This window comes from Diuraphis noxia, unplaced genomic scaffold (assembly GCF_037042655.1).
Source record: "Diuraphis noxia isolate RWA-SAM2 unplaced genomic scaffold, SU_Dnox_SAM2 contig0002, whole genome shotgun sequence".
In the NCBI taxonomy this organism is placed as follows: Eukaryota; Metazoa; Arthropoda; class Insecta; order Hemiptera; family Aphididae; genus Diuraphis; species Diuraphis noxia.
In genome coordinates, this window is record NW_028301712.1 from 60075403 (window position 1) to 60093523 (window position 18121).

At 28.9% G+C, this 18121-nt stretch overlaps 3 protein-coding genes across 5 annotated transcripts; all 3 read right to left on the reverse strand.

The window, feature by feature from the left end:
• Positions 1-3081: 3081 nt before the first annotated feature.
• Positions 3082-4623, reverse strand: LOC149058741 (uncharacterized). Its single transcript, XM_089218452.1, has 3 exons — positions 4560-4623; positions 4330-4518; positions 3082-3450 (listed from the first exon to the last, which is right to left on the reverse strand). The coding sequence occupies exons 1-3, from the start codon at positions 4621-4623 to the stop codon at positions 3269-3271; spliced, it is 435 nt and encodes a 144-aa protein (XP_089074578.1). The 3' UTR covers positions 3082-3268.
• Positions 4624-5298: 675 nt separating this feature from the next.
• Positions 5299-9138, reverse strand: Nurf-38 (Inorganic pyrophosphatase Nurf-38). Of its 2 annotated transcripts, none has more exons than XM_015509430.2 (8): positions 8946-9138; positions 8071-8186; positions 7807-8013; positions 7678-7741; positions 7120-7182; positions 6629-6839; positions 6443-6549; positions 5299-5565 (listed from the first exon to the last, which is right to left on the reverse strand). In XM_015509430.2, the coding sequence occupies exons 1-8, from the start codon at positions 9121-9123 to the stop codon at positions 5537-5539; spliced, it is 975 nt and encodes a 324-aa protein (XP_015364916.2). In that variant the 5' UTR covers positions 9124-9138; the 3' UTR covers positions 5299-5536. The 2 variants fall into 2 exon arrangements, with proteins under 2 accessions (XP_015364916.2, XP_089077529.1); XM_089221403.1 differs by lacking the exon at positions 5299-5565 and adding an exon at positions 5613-5680.
• Positions 9139-10901: 1763 nt separating this feature from the next.
• Hmt-1 (ABC transporter ATP-binding protein/permease Hmt-1) lies at positions 10902-17631 on the reverse strand. 2 transcript variants are annotated; one of them, XM_015509463.2, is made up of 14 exons: positions 17508-17631; positions 16778-17075; positions 16500-16699; positions 16294-16438; positions 15514-15694; positions 15274-15434; positions 14959-15196; positions 13685-13860; positions 13403-13608; positions 12559-12945; positions 12387-12501; positions 12176-12316; positions 11980-12101; positions 10902-11878 (listed from the first exon to the last, which is right to left on the reverse strand). In XM_015509463.2, exons 2-14 carry the CDS (start codon positions 17063-17065, stop codon positions 11713-11715), a joined length of 2526 nt encoding a protein of 841 aa, XP_015364949.2. In that variant the 5' UTR covers positions 17066-17075; positions 17508-17631; the 3' UTR covers positions 10902-11712. The 2 variants fall into 2 exon arrangements, with proteins under 2 accessions (XP_015364949.2, XP_015364946.2); XM_015509460.2 differs by lacking the exon at positions 17508-17631 and having other exon boundaries at positions 16778-17468.
• Between the last annotated feature and the right edge of the window lie 490 nt (positions 17632-18121).

Below are 18121 nucleotides of genomic sequence, written 5' to 3' on the forward strand. Positions count from 1 at the left end.
CAAATGTATGTAGGTATAAATAAATATTTAATTATAACAAAATGTTTGAGGAGATCATTATAACTTGACGATTTTGTTTGTTGTAATAGTAAAATAAAATTACAAATATTTGTGTACCATTAAATCGATTTTATTCATATATTAATTTAACAAAAACGTTGTGCAAAGTAATATGTAGTATAGTCTATGACTAACTGGTTGGTTAGCTTAGTTAACTCATTAACTGTATAATTAGTTCAATCTGTCGCAGGAATGATTCATCTAGAGTTTACACCTGAAAGGATTTCAATTCTATCAACATCTAATATTTGCTAATATCCCCGAAGAAATGTTAGTATCTGAGATGAAGCTTTTAAAATATTTACCTGCTACCGATGGTAAACCGAATAGTAACACTAATAATGTTCATTATTAATCAATTGATTAGGTTATTGATTAATAAATTCATGAATGGTTAGATTATATGAAAGCAAATAATTACATAAAATCATTTAATGGATTTCTTACTGTAGTGAAATAATTATTCGGTGTAATACCAGTTACAAGTTGTTCCTGTGAACGGGTATTCTCTAAATTAACAATAGTAAAAAAGGCGGGTAAGTCGTGGATGTCGCTCTGCTGCACAGTAGGTTACAAGTGGTTACTGTAATGGATGGAATTAAATTTGAATCCAATGATATTATATCATTGTATACGAAAAACGATTCTGAGCGAAGGCGGTTTATCTGTCTAGGATATATTATAGATTATTAAAAATTTTCAAACCTTAGATTTAAAAAGAAAATTTTTTATGAATTTCTAGCTTAAAATAATTTGTGAATTTTCGTGATTTTTACATAATATGTTGTCAAAACTCAAACTTTGAATGCTTAAAAAAAAAATTGTGACTATGTATTACTTTTATTTTGCAACTTTTATTGTAAAAATATGTTAAGAGCCTTGTATTAAATTTTCAAATCTTAGAATTAAAAAGAAAAACTTTTATGAATTTCTATTTAACATAATTTAAACATTGCCGTAATTTTTACGAACTTAGTCAAAATTTGAAACTTTAAATGCTTATGAAAAAAATCGTGCTCAGGTATTTTTAATATTTTTTAACTGCTATTGTTACAATGTGTTAGAAGCCTTGTATTAAATTTTCAAGCTTTTCAACCCAACAAATAAATTTTTATCGATATTTATAGAAAAAAAAAACTAAAAAAGTTGAAAAATTAAAATGTCAGTTAACAGCTCAAAACAAATATAAAATGCCTATATACACATTCAGTAAAAATTTCAAGTATCTGCGGTCATTTGTTTTAGAGTTACACCAAAATAAGGAAATCGCTAAAAGTTAAAATCCAATGTTGTAAAAATTTAAATTTCAAATGCTCATAATATTTTAATTTTAATTTCCGGTAGACTTTTTATTTGTGATAAAGATTGTCAAGCTTGTAAGGAATCTTGCATTAAATTTTCAAATCTTAGATTTAAAAATAAAATTTTTTATGAATTTCTAGCTTAAAATAATTTGTGAATTTTCGTGATTTTTACATAATATGTTGTCAAAACTCAAACTTTGAATGCTTAAAAAAAAATTGTGACTATATGCATTCCTTTTATTATGCAACTGCTATTGTAAAAATATGTTAAGAGCCTTGTATTAAATGTTCAAGCTTTTCTGCCTAACAAATAAATTTTTATCAATTATAATTTAAAAAAAAAACTAATAATGTTCGAAAATTTAAAATGCCTATGAATAGTTCAACTTAAGTCGAAAATTTTTGAAAATTGCTGGTGGATAGAATATACTTATATAAACATTATTCAGTGAAAATTTTATGCATCTATGGTAATTTGTTTTAAAATTACATAAAAAACCAAAATCGATTTTGTCGAAAAATGAGTGCGTGAAATTTCCCGTTTCCCCCTTAATTTTTAGTTTGTTTTTCTCGATTATTTAGAAAAGTATAAAAAAATTTTCACTTTTGACCCCCCAAAGTACCAACTAGATTCACTTTCTGATCGAACGAGGTACTGAAGTCAAAAATCGAAGCACTTTTACTGACCCAAAACGTGATGACACACACAAAAAAAAAAAAAACACATATCATGGTAAAATCAATACATTCATCGCTCCGCTCAGAATCTAAAATAAGTTTAGGAGTACTATATATCAAGACCGATTTTTTTTTTTTTTTCCCCCGTTTGAACCGACAGCAGGGGAGGATCTGTGTGAACATTACTACTCCCCTGCTGCCATCGTTTATTAATGTTTAATTAAACGCTAATACATATACATACATACATAATTATGATGCTTCGCCTCAAAAATAAAATATTAATACAATAAATACAATCAAATACAAAATATAGATAAAGTCCGTCAGTAGTCGCGGTCAGCTGTAGAGTGCATCTTCCGTCTTCGTGTGCTCAGTCTGTTGGAGCCGCTGCCAATGCATTCGTTCTTCGTTCGGTCTCAGCTATCCTTTCATCATGCTCCTTACGACCTTACAGCTTAAGATGTTGTCAACCATATCGTGGCGCGTTGGGAGGCAGCCTGTAGCCGGTCGTTCTCGCTGGGCGGGACATCTAAAGGGCCGCACAACAAATCCTGAACGTCCACTGGAGTTATATTTCGGTTACCAACAAACATCTTCACTGGCAGCCGAAGCGGATCCCAGTAAGCACAATCAAAGATCGTGTGTTCCACAGTGTCCTCTGGGCAGTGGCGTAGATACGATTTTTTTCTGGGGGGGGGGGGGGTTTTAAATATTATATTAATGATACAAAATTACAAGTTATTAGTTAAACTAAAAGTCATTTTTATTTTGTTTCGAATTGATGTTAGTTATAATTTTATAAATAGTTTTTATAGTTTTATATTAATATAGTTTGTTATAATAATTTATAAAATAAAATCCACTCGACGTTTGTTTTTAGATAATTCGTCCAACACTTCCTTTGCATCCACTGATATTGAACGATGAATGAACAACATTGCCAATCCATTTAATCTTTTCTAAAAATTTAAAATATCATTCATATTTTTATTTAATTAAATATACAGTTCCTATATATATTATATTATATAAATACCTCTGACATTGTATTCCTTAGGTACGTTTTAATTCTCTTCAATGATGAAAAAGATCTTTCGGATGAAGCTGTTGAAACCGGGAGAGTTGCTAAAATCTGTAGTAATTTATGAATATTTGGATACATGTCATTTCGTTTTTGGTGGTTGGGGGGGTGTAAACCCCTTACACCCGCCCCCCCCCCGTAACTACGCCACTGCCTCTGGGTGTTGGCAGTACAGGCGAGCCGCATCAGGGGCGCGCTTCATCCGGTGTAGGTAGTGCCTGAAACACCCGTGTCCCGTAAGAGCCTGCGTTACATGAAACGTGAGGTCTTTGGGACACCTTTTCGTCCATCTTAGCAGGTCTGGAAGAATCCTGCGCGTCCAGGCTCCTCCAATGGCTGAAACACGATTGAGCATAAAACACCTTTTTTGCGACACGATTGAGCAAAATTGTCGGCGTATCAAAGGAAATTAAAATACAAAAGAAAACTTACACGATTGAGCATAAAAAACTCTGCAACGTTGCCATTTTCAATTTAAAAAAAGTAAAAATAAATAATTTAAATTTAAAAATATTTATTCAAATAATTATAATAATTTAAAATATAATATGCCAAAAAAATAACACAATTTTATAGTCAAAATTTAATATACCTAGTCACATTAAAATAGTATTTAGATCCAATTGATAATAACAATAATAATAGATATGGCATGAAAAAAATCAAATCAAAATATTTATAATAATAATAGTTATGACGTGAAAATAATAAAATTAAAATGTTTATAAATCAATAATAAATAATAGTCGCATTTTATAATAATATATAGATTTGTTTGAAAATAATAAAATTGTAATAAATAAAATTGAAATACCTTGGTATCTATTTCCAAGCTGGCTTAAATATATTAATAAATTTTCTGTATTCTTACAATTTAAATATTGGCGGAAAGCTTTCATATTAAATTCTATATTCTTAATTATCTTATATTTTCCCCAATACTATAAATGTTTAAAACGCCGTAGAAATTTATTGCTCCGGACCTAATTTATTAATCGATAATATTGTCGATAAAGTTGGACTCGGCTCATTGCTCGCTCGCATCTGATATCATAATAATCGTGTTTAATAATAATACGTCAAAATAATAAATTACAAAATTTTGGCAACATGAATGTGGCAACATCGCATAAAATATTCTATGCTCAATCGTGTTGCTAAAAAGGTATATGCTCAATCGTTTTATGCTCAATCGTGCTTTACCGCCTCCAATGCCCCGACTCCATCTGTTCGACCAGGCAGCAAGCAGGATATCACGCTCTGCTCTCCGGATCTCATCCTTTGAGTCAGCTCTGTCCGGGTCGTCAAGTTTACTTCGGACTCTTTTGCGTTCCAACGCAAGAAGATCACCCGGAGGAGTTCCTGCCAGGAATAAGGCTGCCTCAAGACCGACTTAATAGTTTATTATTAATGTTTACTGAACAAAAACTAACATCTAGTATTAATATTGACATGGTCATTGATGATTTCAAAAGTATTGGAAATAGGAGAATTCATTTATAATTCTTTAAATATTGAGTGTAATATGTAATATATACAATATATGTAATCTAATATTATGTATATACAATTTTTTGTTCATTAAACCGAGTTTTTTAGGTATTGTGTTTTCTTCTTTTTCTTCATAATATTTTATTTTTAAAAATATATGTCTAGAAATTAGATTATTAATGTTGAGTTTTTGCACAACTTTATTTTATTTACTCAGTTTTTAATTTACAATTATAGTATAAATTAATGTATTTAAAAAAAAAAAATATAGGGGCACTGTTCAAGTATTGGGGCATTAATTGTTGGCTTGGTTCGACCGGAAATTGAAGTCTGCGCACGCCTATGGCTACAACCACATTTATATTTAAAATTGTTCAATTACCACCTGCTAGATAATTAATACTTTACTAGGCTCCAGCCCACAAAAATCATTGCCATTTTGCACATGAAGATGACGCGACTGTTCCGATTTACTCCACTTTGTGCCGCAATGGTATAGGTTATATAAATTCATATTATAGCATCACATTTTGACGAAAATTATCAAACCTTTGTCATTGAACGAGATGTGCCGGATTCAATGCGTTTTGGTTGAGGTACATAGTAATATTCTCTCATGGGCCGGAATATAGAGATTAATCTCAGGTAAATGAATTAAGAAATAAATAGGTACAATAGTAATTATAATTTGAACAAAAGCCCATTACAATTTATTGAAATACATATTTAAAAACATTAAGTTTATTATGAGGTTACAAAGTTTGTGTTTTACATTAACAAAAATAAACAAATATATAAATATATTTTATTACATAATTTAGATGTTGCAACATTAGTTAGGATATTTTCCAAAAAATGATTTATTTTGATCCCACTTTCTAACTTCACCAAATAATCGATTTCATGAATACTAATCACTTTATAATTTTACAAAATGCCATTTATCAACTGCAACAGAAATAGTAACATACATGTCAAACTAAGTAAAATAATATCATCGAGCTGCAAAACTACAATTTAAAGGCCATGCCATTGGATCTAATGCAGAACCATACATTATCAACTGTAAAAACCATTAAGATATTAAACAATATTAATTAAGTATTATTCTTATACACAAAAACCTAACATTTATGAAAATTAATAAGTAATGAATATTTATTAAGGAATTGAATGTATATTTTTAATTAACAGTCAATGAAGGCTATATAAAAAAGTGGGGGACGAGGTGGCCTAGTGGTCTACCGCGTCAGCTGTGGCTCAGCCGGACCGGGTTCAATCCTAGACCATCGGGCGGTATTTTTCTCCAGGCAAGTCACGGTGTCCAGAGAACAAGTGCCGTCATCCTCTACTCCGGGGTATGGCAGAAACCTATGGGTGCCCCAATAGAAATTCTGCCAAAACTCTCACCCACGTGTAAGACCAACCTACAGTTCCATAAGAACCTACAGTACTACCCCCTTCCCAATGGCCTTAGTTGCCGCGGGCTAATTAAAAAAAAAATGTATAAGTAAAACGACTGAAAACAAATTTCAAGTCAAATGTATTTATTTTCTAATAAAATCAAGATATAATTCTATAGAATAATTATTAGGTACAATATAAAAATATGAAATCAGATTAGAATATGACCTACAAAAACATAGTCATCTAGAATATACAATTTGAGTAACCCCCAAAAATGTATTTAAATTGTTAAGACTAATGCCTACCACTAAGCTATCTAACCGCACAGACCCATGACACTATCTTCCCCAAATTAATGGGTGTTTACAATAATATGAACTTGATTTTTAAATTATTAAAATTTAATAAATTAATTTACCTTCAGGTAATAATGGACTAGGCTCGGATAGTGGCAAACTCTCCGATAATATGGCTTGAACTTTTTCATTATCGATAGTAGAAGCATTATTCAATGTTGTGTTCACACTAAAATCAATAATTATAGTCAACAACAGTAATGAAAATAAACCATTAAAAATATTGTTAGTATCAAACATTTCATTACCAGGACAAGCCATCAGTGTTTTCTTTTTGTACTAGAGCTTTCCAATATTCATGAGTATCACTGACTATTTTCAAGGCAAATTCGGCATCTTTGGGTTCACCATTAAAAGCAAATTTGTTCTCAGGTTTACCATCTGGAATTTTGTAGATTTTTAACCATTCAACAGTTGCTTTTAGTAACCCAGGAAAATGTTTTTCGATGTCTTTAATGTCTAGAAATAAAATCATATAAAAATTAGCATAATAGTAGAATTATATCATACAAACAATGAAAATTAAAAAGGGATAAGTTAGGACTGATGGTATATCAAATTTAGATACCAGCACCAGAAATATTTTAATAATGGTATTACAGGTTATACAGTACTTTCAGTGAATTTAGAACAATATTTTCAACATATGAAAATGTAATACTTATTTTCAAAATAATATTTATTTATACTGTCAGCCCTGAGATAAGATACTAAATTAAAACTATATTAGTATAGTTACCGTTAACTTCAGGTGCAATTGGATCGTCTACATTTATCACTAACACCTTCCAATCTGTTTCGCCTGAAAGTTAATTATATTTATCATTATATCATATATTCTTAATTAAGTTTATAAAGAATCATTAATATTAGCAATAATTAAACATATATAAGCATCTTATTTTAATAGTATTATTATTGAATATCTATGAGTAATAAGTAATGATTAATAGCAAATATTAAGATGAAATAAGCACTGTAACACTTAGCGATAATACAAGAATAATAATTTTAAGACAAAATAAATTTTTGACAATTGTTATCATTGATATGCTTAAATAACTTAATATGTAAAAAGTTGATCTTCCAAAAAAAAATGCTTTGAAGATGATATTCTATTAGAAATGTATGTACAATTTAATAAAAGATTATTTTCTGGTATTTATAGTTATTCGTTATCAAATTATAATTACATATACAAATTACAGGACCATAATCTATAAATAATTTCTATAATATTCATTGAATATGAATACAGAATAGTTGTTTGAATGTGTAACATAAGTACAATACTTGCCCTCATCAATCAATGCAACAGTTCCCAATACCTTTACTTTAAGCACTTCTCCTCGTTTAGCTACCTAATAAATAAATAAACATTTTAAACATGATTAAGAAATGTTTAAGAATCAAGTCTGTAGCATACTTTGTATCCAATTTCAAGTACATCTAAAGGATCATTATCTCCCTTGCACCCTGTATGTTCGTCTAATAATTCAGGATTTTCCCAAGTTTGAGGCAAGGCACCATAGTTCCATATGTAGCCTTTGTGTGGGAACACATTTGGTACAAAACGTAATTTCCCTTTTTTTGTATCTTGAATGATAGGGTTGAGGGGAGATTTTGTGTTGATCTAAAAATAATACATTGACTTTGTAAACAAATGTCTAAACATGATTGAAAATCTAACCTCCATTTTTGCATTTGTCCATCTCGGTATTTCAACCACCATATTGAATACTTTGCCAGTATTATCAGCCAGCAATGGAATATCATGGAATGGTGATACTATTCCATTTTCATTTTCTGTAATAAAAATTAAACTTATGAAGTTATGAATATTTAATACTTCCAATATGAAGGGAAAACTTATAACTATATGTTTTATAATATAATTGAACAATAACCATTTAAACATTGCGCAATTAAGAACCCTAAATTTGTTGTTATGCGGTATGTTTTAAAAATATATTAAGAATGTCATTACTTTTTTTTTTACAACCATAATGAATTAGATTGTTTTGATAACAGTTGAATAGTCCATTATTTTTAATGGTTTAGAACTGTTTGAGTATGAAGGAAGTTATAGGTACCAATTAGTTTTTCATTGCTTTTTCATAATCTAAGAATATTAATAACATAAAATAATTTATTTTCTTAGTGAGTTTTTTAGGAATTCAAACTGATTTAAATAGGAAGTAGGTAGGTACATATATTTAATAATATGTATTATCAACAAATTCTTTGGTAAGTAACATACTCTCTGGTATATAATTATTAATAATATAAAAATATATTTTATTAAAATGTGCACACGAGATTTTTATAAATTCATTATAGTACAATAATTTGACTTTCAGGTGGAAATCTTTCATAAATACCAAATGGCCGGAAAGGGCAGAGGTCATCATAAAAAATGACCTTGAGTGCTTGACTACAACTAATAACGCACAAATGTGGTTAACAACTAATAAGGCATAGGTGAAATAACAAACATAAAATATTGATGGGAAATTTTAGATTTGTACAAGCATTTTACCTTACATAATTTCAAAGTCGACTTACTTATGTACAACTTATAGTCAATGGTGTTCGGCGAACCTCTTTCTTCGATTTGGTAAGTCATTTTGCTATATTTCTTGTTTACTGTCTGGCGAATCGTAGACGACTTACAAAGTGGACTGATTTTTCTGCAGAAAATGGATTGCCGGATAATCCTTTGGACAGCTATTTCGTAAATCATGATTCTCGATTCTTATCAGCGGTGCTCGGCAGGTGGCAATAATTATTAATTATTCGAGAAAAAACTCGTCGATTTCGACCACACTGTGTCTATTCTCCTTGGTCGCCATTTTGCCGCCAAAACAATACGTTGAATATTTAAAATATCATACATTCCGTAGACAACGATTAACAATAATTACTGTCCAATAACTCAAATATCAATCACAGAATCACAATCACGTAACATCAAAAATGTCCCATGTTAGCAAGTTTTAGTTTTTTTTGCCCTCACAGTTTTTCATTTTAACTCACGTATTTATTTATTTATTAAAAGAATATCATATTTTTATTTAAAAAAAAAGCTGACTTGACATAAATTAACTTTAGTTACCCACCATTTTTTTCGTTTTGAATCTTACGTATTTTAGTAAGGTAATCACGGAAGATTTGTAGAAACCATTATTTTGGCAGTTTTAGTCTTCCGAAGTTTGCGTTTGTGAGTTTATATACTTATACATAATATGCACAAAACACTATACATTAATGTCACGCGGAGAACCTTGAGTTTTGTGGTTGTAACGAACCACCAAAATATTTACACTTACCGATATGTTACTTTAATTTGGCATTGTTGACGGGAGGTGGAGTGGAGGTCACTTGAGTTTGGCGTGACCGCAGCCAGCTGCAGGTAAAGGAAGAGCCACTACACTTGTGTTATTCTTTAACTAAAAGGGTTATACTTGATAGGTTATACGTCTGCCTAAGGTCAGGGATGCTTTCCACCCGAGAACCCAAAGAGTTTGCCTCTCTAGCCAAAGATTGGTTTTTTTTAATCGCGTAAGGTTTGAGGGACGAGCCTCCATTCAACAAGAAGTCCGGACGAGGACCTCGAGTTCGACTAAGGTGGCCACTAATATAATATACTTATGTTACTTTAACGGGTAAGATTACAATATGCTCATTATTAGTCATTAGCAGGCACGTATTAAGGGAGGACTCGGAGGGGCAATATTAAAATTTGGTTTAGGTGTGGCAAAATATTGAAATGGTAAAAAATGTAAAATGTAAAGTTACGAAGTTACAAATTAATTAAATATTTTTATTTTTCAAGTTGTTTAGTCATTTTAAAAACTGCTTTGAATAACATCATATATTAATTATTAATTTATTATACTGAGTTTTAATTTACGTTAAGAGGACGTTATACCCGTATGTGTTGTATCCATCTTACAAGTGCGTAACAGCAATTTCTACACTCAGCAGAACTCGTTTAGTTCAGTAAGTTTAAAATTTAGAGTGATTTGACCTCCTACAAAATTTAAAGGTAACATTATTATCGAGGGCTTCTCGTTGGCGTTTTATTACATTTATATTTCAAAGCGAGTTATGAGTATTTTAATATATACAAACAATTTACAATTTTAAAATATTCATAACTCGCTTTAAAATTAAAATATAATAAAAAGCCTAAGAGAAGCCCTCGATAACAATGTTACCTTTAATTTTTATAGGAGGGCAATTCACTCTTAATTTTAAACTAATAGAGTTACACGGGTTTTTCTGAGTGTAAAAATTACTATGTTACGTACTTGACGGAAACATAATATGCAGCTACGACCTCTTAATGTAATTATTTACTCCTACAATTGTGTAATATCAATAAAGTAAAATAATATCATCTTTTTTTTTTTCGGTGGTGGGAGGTGGAAAATTTTATGTTTCCCCTGACGGCAATTTTTGTTAATACAGGCTTGGTTATTAGCATATCGCATTTGAATATAATCAATGTACAAAAAATAATATAAATTGAGATTTATTAAATACCTACAAATAAATCGTAAACTATTGATATTTGATCGTCCAATCAATTTAAACACAACAAATACAATACAATAAGTACATCCAATAATATAACATTATAATGCATCATATTGTATTTGTCAACAATTCATGCGGTCAAAGGCTCAAGATTACAAGTGTTTCTGTTCAAATAATTAACTATTTAACCATTAATATTTCTGAGAGTGTTATATCTTTCTATATTTATAAAGTTGAAAGTTTAACAATAAGTATTTCAGTTTCTTTTAGTAGGTATTGTCAATTCTACATAATGGTCACATATCATATTCCTTTATGTTAATGAAATGTGTATATTTAATGATACTAAGATTACTGACCTTATAATTTATACCTATCATATGGCCGTAGATAATAAAAGAATTATTAATTATTCTATTATCTATATTATGATTACGACAGGTAACTTTATTGAATTGTGACTGATACAATATGAAATTCAGTTGATGATTTTTAAGATAAGTCAAACAATATACAAAATATATATTCTAAAACAATAAAATAAAAATAAATGTATTTCATAACTTATAGGAATACAACTAAACGTGGATTGAAAGCAGGGTACATAAATTGATCATATTAGTTGGGATAATAAGAGTAAACATATGTTTATAAGTAGTAACATTGAAAGATATTTTTCTAATGAGTAAAAACCAGCTACTAGCCCAAACAGAGAATACCCCATATGTATCTCAGACTAAAACCTTTACATAATGACCCTAAACCAGTATAATGATCTCATACACAATCTTTAAACGTGTGGATGGTGGTAACTTTTTGTATTTATTGAAGTTTCGCTGATATTTGTTGCTGAAGGTGCTGGTGGATCCTCGTTAGAGGGTATATCACTAGTGGATTTACGTTGTTCAGACCACATTTCAGCATACAGGCCATTTCTTATTATGAGATCATCATGCCTACAAGACATTACATACACATTTTAAATAGATATGTTATTAATTTACTATAAAAAAGTTAATGGCAAATTATAATACCAAAAGTAGTCATATTAATTTACCTTCCTTTCTCATATATTTCACCATCTTTTAGTACTAGTATTTCATCAGCATGCACAATAGTTGACAGCCTATGTGCAACAATTATTGTGGTGCGATTAGCACAGACTTGATCCAACGCCGCCTTAAACGTTTTAAAAATTATTAATACCTAGTTACTCAAAAACATAATATCATTCACAAAATGTTAGTATTCACTTGAATTTGTCTTTCTGTTTTAGTATCCAATGCACTTGTAGCTTCGTCCAGCAATACAATGGCAGGTGCCTTAAGTAACGTTCTGGCAATAGCTACTCTTTGTTTTTCTCCTCCACTTAGTTTCAATCCTCTTTCACCAACCTAGAAAATTATCAAGCATATGATTGATATAAAACAAAACTTGATTATAAGTTTAATAAATAAAATGTACTTGTGTATTGTATTGATCTGGGAATTTCATAATTCTGTCATGTATTTCGGCTGCCATAGCAGAATTCACTATTTCTGAATCATTAGATTCAACTTTTCCGTAACTTATGTTAAATCTAATAAATCATTTTAATTAAATTTTTGTGTTTATTAAGAGTTTTTTTTATTCATACTTAATACTGTTGTTGAACAAAACAGTGTCTTGCGGAACAACACCAATAGCTTTTCTAAGTGAATTTTGTGTAACCAGTTGTATATTCTGGTCATCAATAATGATAGATCCAGAATCTACATCGAAAAACCTAAACAACAGTCTCACAATAGTTGATTTTCCACTACCTGATGGACCAACCAACGCCAATGTCTTGCCTGGCTCAACCACAAATGAAACATTTTGTAAAACTACTCTTTCGGGTTGATAAGAAAATGTTACATTGCGGAATTCCACTCGTCCATTTTTTAAAACCAAGTCTTTTGCATCAGGAACATCACTAACATCAGGCGTTATATTCATTAAATCAAACATATTTTCCATGTCAATAAAGTTCTTCTGAATTGCTCTATTTCAAATGATTTAATATTCATATATTAATTAAATATTTTAGTTTACTTTAAGAAAATGTCATACCTACATGTTTAATATCAGTTCTACAAATGTACAACAGCAAATTTGAATTACAATTTTTTGTTAACTTAAATATTACAACAAATGAACCTATTATCAAATTTGAAAGTAAGAAAAATGAATTGCGTTTGTACTTTGATTTCTTTACAGTGTTTTAATTTTAAAAGCAAGCAAGAAAATATGTAAAATATAATAGTAAAAAGAACACACAAACAAACAGATAATATTTTTAACTTTAAAGTTTGATAATATGTTAACTTATTGTAATATCTAAGTTAACACAAAATTGGTTTAGCTGAACTCAAGTTATCTATTGTATGTGTGAAGTACTGAGACAAAACATGTGGATGAGAATGATGAGATGTTATCTTAATATCACATTTGTTTAATACCTATAGAATGTTCCAAAATAGTTTAGTGGCCCATACAGTTGAATGATATACACAGTGAATAGAACATAATCACCTACTGTTAACTCTTTAAGATCAACAACAAAATGAACACTGAGCAATGATCCAGCCAACAACCCTATACATACAATTAAATTTTGAACAGTGTTGAGAATAGCTAATGATACTTGTGTTTTAAACTCTTCTTGCTAGACAAAAAAAATAAATATAATATGTTGAATTAATTAAATTTAAGAGTTAAAAAAAAAAATCCATTCATTTTACCTGATATTCTATTATTGCATCTTTATAGGCTTTAACTTCATATTCTTCAGCACCATAATACTTGACTGTTTCAAAATTTAACATAGAATCAACACTACGAGCTTCCATATTGTTATCTGCTATATTCATTCGACGTTGAAATTTTGTTCTCCATTCTGTTATGATGATTGTCAAAGCTGAAAATCCCCCACAAAAAATGAAAAAAAAACAATGATTTATGAATTTCCAAATACATAATACAAATGTTACTATGTTCAGTATAACAAATTATATAGGATTTATGCAAATATTAGGATCAATTTAGCTTTAGTGTAGAATAATTAGTAATAAATTTGAGATTTAGCAAATTAGAACTACACAACTATCAATGAAAACAGTGATTATATGTTTATGAGTGTTAAATTTTTAATATAAATTGACTTTATTTTGCTTTTTTCCAACAAATTTGGAAATTATTGAAAATTATTCATTTTTAACCTTATTAAAATATTAATAAATAAACCATATTTAAAAAATCTAGGGAGATCAAAAATTTCATAGGAGTCCTGGTGAAAACCTTATAAAAATATTACTTTTAACATCCACCAGGTAATATTATATGACAAAATTAATTTAGTATTGGAGGAATGATAATTATGGCTTTAATTTTAGTGTGATTTTTAATTTATTTTTATGCCTGAAAATAATTTTATAATCAAACAAAATGCTCAGATTATCAACTTAATTTCATTAAATAATTATCATGTTATCTACTTTATTCTAATATATTAATAATTAATTTTCAATTGTTCTTTAATTTTATAACCAAACTTTGAAAATTGATAATTTTAGTGTTCACCTTGTATGATGATGAGATGGTTAGTTAAAAAAATACGTATATTTAATTAATCTGATATAAGTTGTCTTGGAAAAAAAATAAGCAAGGACATAAAAAAAAGCTTAGGTATATGTAATGGTTGTAATATTATAGAGACAATGTTGATTTGTAAATGTTCAATATTAAATCTCTATAAATTCACCTTTTATTCAATCATTTTTTAAATCTTGTTTGAACTAATATTTATCGACAAAAATTACTTATAAATTAAGATGATATTATATATCATTTAATAATTTGTCATCGTACACTTATAGTTAATAGCAGTATGCATAGAGTGGTAATTAAAATGTATTTAATTGTAACTTGTAGTTGTAATTGTAATTGTAAAAATTGTAATTTTTTTACAGTATCATTTAAATATTAATGATATTATTGAATGCAAAATAATTCATACCTATATACAAAACCATTGTAATAAAAACCACCGTTCCCATCATCCAATTGAAATATGATAGGAAAAATATAACAGCTACAATGATGTCAATTATGGTAGGTCCAATACTAAAAAGTATAAATGATAACAAACTATTGGTTGAGTCTGTTCCACGGTCCATTATTCTTAAAACTTCACCAGTTTTACGACTCAAATGCCATTTCAAACTTAAGTTATGTAAATGACGGAATAGTGATACCTAAATATATATTTTATAATATTTTAATTAGTACAGTTAATACATTTTTACCTTATTTAGAACTAATGAAAACTTACTTCGACTTCCCGTTTTGTATATTGTTGTACTCTAATCCATAAGTAACTCCTGAAGTTATTCAAGAAACCCATTCCAAGACCTCCTTGTAAAAACTTGATACCAATATAGATAAAAATTAAATCCCAACGAAAAACAAGAGGAATAGCAGTTAAGCTGTCAACTAAGAATAACATAAATTATTAGTTTATACTGTTAATAATTATTAAAGCAACATAAAAAGATTAAAAATAATTAAATACCAATTTTTGCACTGTAAAGTGGAACATACACATTGGCTACTCTTCCAGCAATTACCAACATAATACAAGCAACTACTCTTAGTTGTAAAGCCACACTCTTTTTTGGCCATATGAAAGGTGCTATCATTTTGATTTTTCGGATTGTATTGTTCCATGTTGAGGTTTCTTCCACTTGATCAGACTAAAAAATTATAACCGTTCAATATCATTTCTGTATAAATATAAAACATTAGCAGTAATAATACAATAACCAAAAAAGGTCTTGAATGATACATTTGTAAATCACATTTAAACAACACAGTCTATAAACAAAAACTAGCAAAAATAAAAATATATCTAAGTATTATGAACAGTAAAAAAAAAAAAAGTATTGCAATTTAAATGAAAGGGATGTAGGTATAATAATAATTAATGATGGGTATATTTTGTTTTTATATGCCATAGACACTTCACATAGATAACACATCATAAATCCACAACCAATATTGAAAATATAACTAAATATACTACCTAAAAACTCATCGTGCCATGGATTATAAAATTCTTCCACATAATTTAAAAATATAAATATACGGATGCCCTATAATTATTTATGTATTAGCAATAACCATGAATAACGGTTAAATTTTATTGAGCAATGCCATGAATCAAGTTTGTGGGCTTGCAGCCTGAAAATAGCCCGATACCAGCCCATACTCAGTCAACTAATGACAAGACAGGCAAATGCATCGCTGCCACCCTTCCCAAATGACACCACTGAATTAAATATTAAAAACTTACATCTAAAAACAAATCTGTTGAGTTGTGTAGGCTAAAGTAATCTCTTGCAGTCATAATTCCAGGTGCTTTTACTCCTAGGATCAATAATAAGAAGCTTAATATATAATTTCCTACGAATAAACCAAATTCAATTTGACCATTTAAACTGAAAATAAATCATTAATCATAAATTAATAAAATTTAATAAAAAAAACTTATTAACTGACTTATTTAATTTAGGCCACCAATCATCTCTTGTTATGGTAATGAAAGCCACATTTTCAGCAAGGAACACTAATACCCAGAAAATTAGCAAGACTAAACCATGTCCACGGGCTGGCATTGACGGTAAAAGACTTTTTCTTTCCATAAGTATGAGTTTTGCCGATAATGGAAATACAAAAACCATAACGAGCATATATACTGCCTAAAAAATTAATAATACATTAGAACATGTAATAAAATTAGATCAGGTTTCATGTTCAATCGCTCAATATGTACTTACTTGATATCCATAAACAACACCATGTTGAATTATGTGAATGTCAACAAAAAACTTAGCCACAGCCAATAGGGGAAGAAGAAACGTAATGATCATCTGAACATAGTATAACCTCGATTGGGGAATTGCAGCCTGTGATAGAGGCGTACTGTATTTTCTGTACATAGAGCATTGAGCTGTGCCAAATAGTATCATGTACACAGCCAATGTACCAGCAACTGTGGTTTCCACAAAACATTCTGATGTCTTGTTGACCCATAGATCAATTGATGAACCATTCGGACAAAACATTTTCAACCAACTTGTATCCATAAATTATGATAAAAGTACAATTAAACATGAGATACACTAAAAGAGTTTACATTAAAGTTTTACATAATATTATAGCCAAATTGATAAAATTTATGTAAATGTAATGTGAAATTCAAATATAAGTTATATTAATATAAATAAAAATGGTTTCATTAATATGAATTTGAGAGCATAAAAAAATCCTGTTGCAAATAAAAAACTACATGCACTGAACAATACAATTTATAACTATTATTAATAGCATATACTGTTCTCTCAAACATAAAACTAAGTTTATTAAGGGATGTTTACTGATTATCTAAAATAAGATCAGACATTCAAGTTTTTAACATGAATCGGTTAATTCAAACAGTAATTTGGATGGAAATGATCTGTTATAAATTTGAAAAATAAAACAAAAATTCACTAAAATGAAACTCACTATTTATGTTCAAATTTGCTGATGTTTAATCGGCACCTACCTACTTACTTAATACTAAAAATTTAAAAAAAAAATATTAAGTACATTTTTTTCATTTTATGAATCATCATTATTTATTATCATTTATCAAAACACCGTTATCATTATTTATTATCATTATTATTGTTATTCAAATTTAAAAACATTACGTTAACACTAACATTAACTGTTAACACGATTTAATTTATTGAATAATATGATATAATATTTTAAATAATGCACAACGCATACTACTCCAGCGAGGCCAATATAGTTAATTATAATATTAAGAGCCTATTATATCATTATATTATTTTATTATCCTATTATATTTTTACTATATTTACTGCGGCCTGTGATGGATTTAGGTTTTAATAAGACGTAATTGGCATTTGTTGTCTCCGTCTCACAAGTACGTAAGTAATGTAGCAAATTTAAACTCAGCAGATCACGTATAGCTTCGTTAATGTAAAAATTAGAGTTAATCGACCTATTATGAAACTTGATGGCAAGAATTTTATCTGTGTTTGTGTGTTGGTTTTTTACGATTGTTCAGTTTTTAAGTGGGTTATGACTTATGAGCATTTTTAATTTAT

Coding starts and splice junctions, on each gene's coding strand:
- Nurf-38 (XM_089221403.1), bottom strand. CDS start 9,123: ATGATTTACGAAATAGCTGTCCAAAGGATTATCCGGCAATCCATTTTC. Junction 8,187..8,945: donor TGACTATAAGTTGTACATAA/GTAAGTCGACTT, acceptor TTTTTATTACAG/AAAATGAAAATGGAATAGTA. Junction 8,014..8,070: donor GGACAAATGCAAAAATGGAG/GTTAGATTTTCA, acceptor TATTATTTTTAG/ATCAACACAAAATCTCCCCT.
- Hmt-1 (XM_015509460.2), bottom strand. CDS start 17,086: ATGGATACAAGTTGGTTGAAAATGTTTTGTCCGAATGGTTCATCAATT. Junction 15,435..15,513: donor ACTTTACAGTGCAAAAATTG/GTATTTAATTAT, acceptor TGTTATTCTTAG/TTGACAGCTTAACTGCTATT. Junction 11,879..11,979: donor GAAATATATGAGAAAGGAAG/GTAAATTAATAT, acceptor AATGTCTTGTAG/GCATGATGATCTCATAATAA.
- LOC149058741 (XM_089218452.1), bottom strand. CDS start 4,623: ATGAATTCTCCTATTTCCAATACTTTTGAAATCATCAATGACCATGTC. Junction 4,519..4,559: donor TGTCAATATTAATACTAGAT/GTTAGTTTTTGT, acceptor TAAACTATTAAG/TCGGTCTTGAGGCAGCCTTA. Junction 3,451..4,329: donor GAGTCGGGGCATTGGAGGCG/GTAAAGCACGAT, acceptor CCATTGGAGGAG/CCTGGACGCGCAGGATTCTT.